Source organism: Quercus lobata, chromosome 4 (genome assembly GCF_001633185.2).
Source record: "Quercus lobata isolate SW786 chromosome 4, ValleyOak3.0 Primary Assembly, whole genome shotgun sequence".
Taxonomy (NCBI): domain Eukaryota; kingdom Viridiplantae; phylum Streptophyta; class Magnoliopsida; order Fagales; family Fagaceae; genus Quercus; species Quercus lobata.
In genome coordinates, this window is record NC_044907.1 from 25,848,124 (window position 1) to 25,856,593 (window position 8,470).

An 8,470-nucleotide genomic window follows, 5' to 3' on the forward strand; every position below is an offset into this window, starting at 1 on the left:
ACTTTTTTAATTAGACATGTTATTTTGTTTTAAATATATAATGGTAAGTGATAGTTAAATTTTAATCTACACATTTTATTTAGTTGATGGATGATGTAGTAGTTATTCATTAAAATAAAAGGAGATTCCAGTTAAAAAAGTTTTAGAGGTAAGCCAAACCCTTATTTTAATTAGTTGCTTGTGTAGTTGAATTGGTCCCCAGTGATGATTCAACTAGTTGTCCACTTGGCAATTGTGATTGTCTAATTCTTTTAGTCCAATTGCATTTTTTTTAATGCAATTTTTTTTTTTTTTACTATTACAATATGACTTTGTTGTAACATAATTTTTTCACAACTTTTAAGAGTTAGAAATGGTGTGATTGGTGAATTATCACTTTTACATAGGTTTATCACTGACATCATTTTAATTTTCCAACGCACTCACAACGTACCACTTCAATAAATTGTGAAAAATGTTGTATCCCCAAATACAAGAGGCTTATTCAAATCACGTCCCCTATAACTGTTCATTACAATATTCAAGGATTAATAATAAAAACAGAAATTTGCACATGTTAATCAAATCTTGGCCAATAAAATGTATATTGCTTCCAATATATAATAAGGGATAAAAGAGCAACGAAAAAAAAATTAAACAAATCTTGCCACACAAAAAACAAATAAAAAAACAAAAGGAGCTAAATAAACACTAAATATAGAGGTTTATGTTCACTAGCAACTCATAGCTTGCACCTCCTTTGTTGAAAGATAATTAATGGTCATGGTGCAGTTTATTTCGGTGGACTTCTTCTTCTTCATCACAAACATCAATACAAGTTTCCCACTAAACTCGGCATGGCTATTCAGGGTCAAAAACCCAGCACTCAACTCACTTCCAAGACTGGTATTGCTTGGCAGTGCATTTGAATTCACGTTAACACTGACACTAACTTTTTTGGTTGAACGAAGCCCAGGCAGCTTTACCATTAGGAATAGTGACTTGCCCCACTGTTACACCTTGGAACATGAACGTGGCATTGGTGCTATCTGCAGGGAATTTAACCAAACACCCAACTTGTGAGAAACAAAAAATAGAGAAATTAAAACATATGTCAAAAAAAAAACAATCACACGCACAAGACAGTATTTACGTTGTTCGGCAATTTGCCTACGTCCACGAAGTTGTAGGGATATTACTATTATCAGGAAAGAATACAGAGTACAACTTGCGGCTACAATATTTTCTCCCTATATATAAAAACATGGCAACAACACCACACTAAAAACTCCTAATTACAAAAGGCGGTTCCACAATGAGCTAAATAGGCCCAAAAAAAAAAAAAATTTCCCAAGGGCCCAAGCCTCTGCTTCATAGACTAAGCCTCAGTAAATCTCCCATTAAAAATTACGCAATATTATTCAGATCGGATCGTCGAACCGGATCAAACAAAAATAGGCTTCACAAAGCCCAACACTATCATATTCATAGGGACCAAAGTTTGTGATCTTCACTCTAACTTGGGTTGTGAAGTTCATGTCAAAGGCAGGAGATGTTTGGGTGGTGCTAGTGTTCACGTTATAGAACGTGACCATAGTCATACCCAGCGTGACCTTAGGGGTCCTAAAACGCACCCATCACAATGAATGAAACACCAAGCTGACTATGATTCGAAACACAACAAAAGCAGCAATATTTATGGCTAACTTGATCCTGTTCTTTCGGCGGATGAACTCTTTGGAATCAAAAGTGGGTGTGGCTAATTCTTCATCTGCCTTGATGTATACGTGCTGGTTCGTATTCTCTGCCATTGCATGTAGTGGCTAGAAAACTGTTTTGTTTCCTTATTCTAGTTCCTATTTTCAGTGTTTTGAAAGGAATTTAGATGGTAATTAAAGGAATTGTTTGTGGAAATTAAAGTGAGTAATATCTGCTCTATATATATATATATAGTGTTTGGAGTTGATAAAAAAAAAAAGTGTTTGGACAATTAATTTAACTGATACAGATAGAGTGAATGGTGAAAAGTTATGTAGGGCTGTAAATGAACAAAACCATTCATGAACAACTTGGGTTTAGCTCGATAAAAAGCTGGTTTATGTTTGTTTGTTTATAAATAAGACAAGCTTGAATCTTAATTTTAGGCTTGTTTAATGAACAAGCCAAGCCCAAACAACAAAATTTGTTCATGAACAAGCTCATGAGCTATAAAACTATTTTGTTTCCTTATTCTAGTTCCTATTTTCAGTGTTTTGAAAGGAATTTAGATGGTAATTAAAGGAATTGTTTGTAGAAATTGAAGTGAGTAATATCTGCTATATATATAAAGTGTTTGGAGTTGATCAAAAAAAAAAAAGGTGTTTGGACAATTAATTTAACTGATAGAGAGAGTGAATGGTGGGACGAACGTGACATAATGAGAGAGAGTTTTCTTCAACCACCAAACGCGGCTCAGGTGGAATTTTTGACTTCCAGATGGTCTCTTGCATCCGGAAGAATAATATAATATAATATATATATATATATAATTAGGTTTAAGTTAGGGACGAAGTCAGGACTTAGAGTTACGGGAGGCAATTCTACTTCTAGCTATGTGCGGCGGTTTCGGACTTGGAGTGTACTGCTTTACTACAAAGGATTTTTTTTTAAAAATTTTAAATGATCAAGTTGTTTGTTTTGGGTAAAATAGATTGATTGTGCTTAATTTTTTTAATTTTATTATTGGTAATTTTTGTTGTTGGGCTAATTTTTTTGGGCTTATATATTTTGTTTTAGATTTAATCTATTAATTTTATGTCCTTTAAAAAGTGAAAAAAGCTAAAATTACAATTTTTTATTATAAATTGCTAATATAGTGAGTGGTTATTGATAAATAAAAAGTGATGTAAGTGTACGAATTAATAAGAATTTGCTACCTCAATAATTTGTATAAACTTTGTAAAAACGTTTGTGGCTATAACATTACTCTCAAAAAAATTGATGACATTATTAAGGAGGACAAAGTGTAATTTTATTGAACAAAATTGCTAAAATTAGTATCTATTAATATAGTAATATTTAAAAAAAAAAAAAAATTTAGGGGGGTCATTGCCCTCCTAGTCCAATAACAACTCCGTCCATGGTTTAAGTTATACATTGTGTAAGCAATATTATACCATCTAATAATTTTTTATAGAATTTTTATTTTAAAATTTTAACTATTAAATTACATGTTCTATATGTTCTTAATATTTATACCAATTTTCATGTTAATTGGTTGTTATTTATCATTCGATCTATAAACTCATTTTTTATTCGTTATTTTAAACTACAAAAATTTAAATTTAAATAATTTTTATACATAATTTTTATGCATTTTTTACTCACCGTTAAGTTACATGTTTAGTATAAAAGGATAATTTTAATTCTAAAAGAAAAAAAAAAAAAAAAGTTAAGGGAATTCCCACCTGTCTTTCCTTCCGCTGAGTTTTATTTACTACCAAACAACTGAAACAAGTGGAAAGTGTTATGAGCCGATCATGTTTTTTTTTTCACCCCAACTAAACGCACCGACAATCAGTTCGATTTCTATTGTCTTAACAGACTTAGCAGTCCCTCCCAACCGTAGGATCCAAAACGACATACAGCCCAATCTTCAGTCGTTTCGTTTCATCTTTAACAGCCGCAAAGTTCTGGTCAAAACTCAAAATAACTAAAAAAAGCAGGCAAGTCTACAGAAAAGTTTTTATTCAAGGTACTGTCTCTCTCTCTCCCTCTCCAATTGCTTTCTCTGTTTCAATCACAGACCATGATTTAGTAGATTGTAATTAATGCAGCTTTTGATCTGCACCCAAATTGATTGTGTAAATGTTCTCTCAGCTAATTCAACTATTCAAGCCATTTAGGCTTGCCCATTACCAAAAAAAAAAAGTAAACAAGGAAGAAGGGTAATTCCACTCCCTTTTCATAAGACATTTCTTTTTTTGAGAAACTTTTATAAGACATTTCCAAAAAAACCTATATGAACCGATAGTGTAGTGGATTGAATATGTGACCGCTGGATTACGTCACGTCCAAACCAATGAGCACACCACCTAAATAGGGGTTTATTGTCATTAAATGGTTTCAGCTTCTTCTTTTTTCGCCCGTTAAGCTAATTTTGCAAACTTATTATTATTTATGTGACCACATTTGGAACTCAGGGACCCTTGTTCCATAGAGAGAATTATGAGATGATATTTTTTGTTTTCTAAGTTTCTAGTGGAACTCGAGCTCTTCACATTCGAAGACTTGAGTTCCAATAGTGACCATGTAACTAATATGTTTCAATTTTGGTCACATAACTAATATGTAAATCCTCTTGTTTTATGTTCATAGACATAGATAGTTACAGTTTTCTTCCATTGCATTGTTAGAAAGGTGGAAATAAAGATAGGAAGTGCTGCCACTGAGTTCTTGCACCAATACGGTTATTCCTCCCATTGTAATAGTCTAAACAAAATCACTGAGTGCATGAATAACTTGCCAATAATTTAGAAAATAAAACAGAATGAAAAGTGTACATTTGGGAAGTTTCCACTCTCCATGGTTATTAATGACAGAATGATTTCCTTGCTTTATTTACTCTTATGTTTTTTATGCTTTTTGAGAAATTGGGTGAATGTATATGTCAAGATCAAAGAGAGTTGTAGCTGGATTCGAGGTCAGCTGGGCCTCCAAAGAAGAAGAGAGAAATAGAGAAGATTTAGAGAATTAGAGAGACAGAGAGAAACTAAAATGAGTTCATTCTTATTGCCTAAAATGAGTTCATTCCTCAATCAATCCTATTCTAACTGATAACCAACTGTCATAACCACCTACAGCTGGCAGCTAGCTGCACTAACCACCAGAAACAGATTTCTAGCTTGCATCAGCAATACAATACAATCTACTAGCTTACATCAGCAATACAATTTACAATCCTAACAATATATTGTGCCACCAATCATCTAAAAAGATTATAGTGTTAAATGGTTTTGGTCTTAGCTTCATGTTTCCTTTCCTGTTGACAATAATATGTATCCTTAGATACCTGCAATCAGAAAGCCTTTTAAAGTCTCAGTGATTCTTTGATATATATGTACTGTACATATGTGCTTGTCGATAATATTTATTATGTGTATTCATATCTGTTTGTGATGTTAAATTTGGCTCTGTCATTCTCTCTCTTTTGATGTGGTTCCTTAATCTTTATTACTTTCCCAACCTCTAAGTTCGGGACTTAGTGCAATGGCAAGTGCTTTCCACGAAAAGTGACAGGTCGTGGTTCAAGTGTGGCAATTGCCTCTAAAAAAAAAAAGGGAAATTGGGTTTAAGGCTTCCTACCAATCATCTCTCCTAGACTCAGCAAAAGTGGGAGTTTTTTGCTCTAAGTCTGACCTTTTACTTTCATGACTTTGCAGATAATTTTGTGAGTGCTTGTATTAGAAAAATAGCTTTCGAATCCATTGGCACCATGGTATTTAATATCCTGTTACTTTGAATTTAGATTTCTATATGGTCTAATCCTTCGTGGGTGATGATAGCATATTGTTTAAAAGGGATTTACAGTTGTCTTATGTCTTTTGGTGTTTATTCTGGGTTTCACTGCAGCTATGAATCTTGGCTTCCAGTGGGGAATTTGGCATTCAATAACATCACCTTGAGTGTGCTGGAATGCTAGATTTTGAAAAGGGCAAGCCATGGAAGATCCTTATTCTGTCAGTAGTCCCAGAAGAATTCTCAGTCTGTCAAAGAAGAGAAGGGCAACTGTCTCCTTTTTGGATGCAGATGAGAGGACTTCTGGGTTTGGAGTGTCTGGAGAGCATGGTCCCAAGCCATCAGAAGTCTATGGGTTTGTTGGTTCCATAACAACTGTCATCACTACAGGTCCAATTCATTGGTTATGCTTTTACTTCATTTTAGACATGATTTAGCCGAAGTTGCTTAGTTATCTATTTCCTTTGGGTCTTGAAACTCTTAATTGAGGTTATTGATTTTGATTAATTTGTAGGGAATAGTGAATGCCTTTTAAAAAAAAAATGCATTTCACACTGAAATGTTTCTGGAATTTGCCTGAAAAAAAGTCAAAATGTTTCAATCAATATATATGATGTTATCTTTGAATTCATCTTTACCTTATTCTGTTGTCTGGATAACTGAGCCTTACTCTAAACAATGGTGGGTCTTTCTTTGTCATGCTGACATAGAGATGTATCTTTATATCTCTGGCATGCTGTGACTGCTGCACTTTCTATGCGTATATATATAATTGATTATGACAACAGCATACTGTGGCGCAATTGTTCATTCAAGTTTATTCATCTGGCTTTAGTTCTAAGATCTTCGATTTTGATAGTTTCTTATAAGTTAAATCAAAAAGGTTTAGGAAGTCAAGTGAAGAATATTTACATTGGTGAATGATTTTGTATATCTAGAAGCAGTAAGTGCAGTGACATCAACCTTATTCTATAGATTTTTTGCCAATAGCTTTTATATATATGATATGCTGGGCTACCTGTTGTTTGGCAATATAAGTGCTTCGTTCCCCCCCCCCCCCCCCACCCTAATGGCAAGGGCGTGTGATAAGAGATTTTAACAAATTTTTATGATTTGCTTGCGTCACTAGGGATCTGTTAATTTCTCATACACCTCTATTGCTGTGAGCAGTTATTTTCTTGGTATGGGCATATGTTCCAGAGGATTGGCTACATTCCATTGGAATTTCCTACTATCCCAGCAGGTATTTAAAATTGGTTTCTATGTTATACTTTCAAATTTGATCAGTTCAGAATTCTTCTATGCCTTAACATTTCCAATTGTAAATTTTTTAAATCTGGTGACATTTGTTGAATTTGGACCTAATTTTTTTTTTTTAACTTCTGAAAGCCAATGAGCTTTGGGTCAAATGACATTTCCTGCCCTTGTAAAAGAAAGGTGGAGGGTGAAGTCTTATATTAAAGAACTACTGGGTAGGCGTAGAAAGTAAAAAAGGAACTTCTGAAAAAAAAAAAAAAACCGAGCAGTCTAAATCTGAAATATTGACAAGTTTGTGTTTAAAACAAGAACATCTACCAAATGTATGAATTAAAAGTTTTTAAGTTAATGTAAAACACAACACCAAGACACTGCATTTAATATATTAATAATAAGGATTACAACCACACAAAGTCTAACAAATGTAATACTAAACGGTGTTCTCGCACTAACATATTAGACTAAGTTTTGTCTTTTAATTCTCACAAATCCACAAAAGCAACGCCCCAACTCTACTTATAGTAACTGATACACCTCCATACTTCTTCTTTTTTATCAATGTAGGACTACACTCTTAATTGAATTAACATACCTCTTTATTATTTTTATAATCAATGTTGGATTCTAAAACAATCAAGGAAACCTCTAAACTTCTCCCCTCATGGGTTGGACTTAACTATATAATTATTTCCATAATTCTCTCTAAAATGGGTTGGTAGGTTAAATTATTTGCACTTTTTAAGTTGTGAGATCAACCTTATCTGTTTCAGGCATTGGGCATTGACAGTGCCAGCTTATTTTATGGCGACTGTAGTATTAGCATTGGGATTTTACATTGGCCTTAACTTCATGTCGACTCCTTCCCCAACTTCCTTAAACATAATTTTTGGTAAGCCTTAAACTGGCCTCCATTATGATGCATTTTAAGATCTTCTTGAAGTTTACGAAGATTGGAAACTGTGTGTGTGTATCTTTGAACTCTGTGTTAATCTTGTGCTTGTCACATCTCCAGATGAATTCAGTAGAGAACCATTGAGCTCTGTTCCTTCAGTGGATGGTGATGAGCAGCCCATTGAGTCCATATCCGATATTGGCATCAATAAAATTAATTATCTCATGTTTAATAATGTAAATTGACAATCCGCATTAAGGTATGACTGTCCTGCACCTACATTACATAATGTTATTGAATAGAATAGATTGCCATGAGACTTGACTTGTAACTCAACTAGTTAGCACCTCCGGGTGTTTTCACTGAAACATCCAGGGTTCAAATCCCCTCTCCCGTTGTAATATTGAATTATTAAAAAAAAAAATATTGAATAGCATAGATTATTGTGATTTTATTCTACTGGTTGCAATAAACTGTCATGAAATGTATGGTGGTGTCAATTCAAATTCGGGGGTGATTCTTGCTATGAAAAATGGGATCAGAGATCCCATGGTGGATGACATTTTGAATTTTTTTTTAAAGCTTTTGTTAATGTTAACTGGTGAAAGTGTTAGGACAAGGCTGACTCTACCTTTATCCAACTTAGGAAATTGTCTATGGTTCCCACGTAGAAGAAGGCCAATAATTTTGGTTATATAGAAATATCTCATACCCATTGACTTTTTTTATAAAAAAAAGAAAAAAAAGAAAATGCTTTATAAAAAATATAAAAAAATATCATACTCAAGTGCACAAAGCTCCCGCTTTTTGCGGGTTCTAGGAGAGATTATGGTTGGCAGCCTTACT

The 8,470-nt window shown here is 33.6% G+C and overlaps 1 protein-coding gene and 1 pseudogene across 2 annotated transcripts; one reads left to right on the top strand and one right to left on the bottom strand.

Annotated features, from left to right (window-relative positions):
• Positions 1-713: 713 nt before the first annotated feature.
• Positions 714-1,790, bottom strand: LOC115984907 (annotated as a pseudogene).
• Positions 1,791-3,515: 1,725 nt separating this feature from the next.
• On the top strand, positions 3,516-8,078 carry LOC115983735 (phosphatidylinositol N-acetylglucosaminyltransferase subunit P). Of its 2 annotated transcripts, XM_031106499.1 has the most exons (6): positions 3,516-3,712; positions 5,400-5,455; positions 5,590-5,865; positions 6,646-6,718; positions 7,503-7,621; positions 7,745-8,078. In XM_031106499.1, the coding sequence occupies exons 3-6, from the start codon at positions 5,679-5,681 to the stop codon at positions 7,867-7,869; spliced, it is 504 nt and encodes a 167-aa protein (XP_030962359.1). In that variant the 5' UTR covers positions 3,516-3,712; positions 5,400-5,455; positions 5,590-5,678; the 3' UTR covers positions 7,870-8,078. The 2 variants fall into 2 exon arrangements, with proteins under 2 accessions (XP_030962359.1, XP_030962360.1); XM_031106500.1 differs by lacking the exon at positions 5,400-5,455.
• Positions 8,079-8,470: the final 392 nt, after the last annotated feature.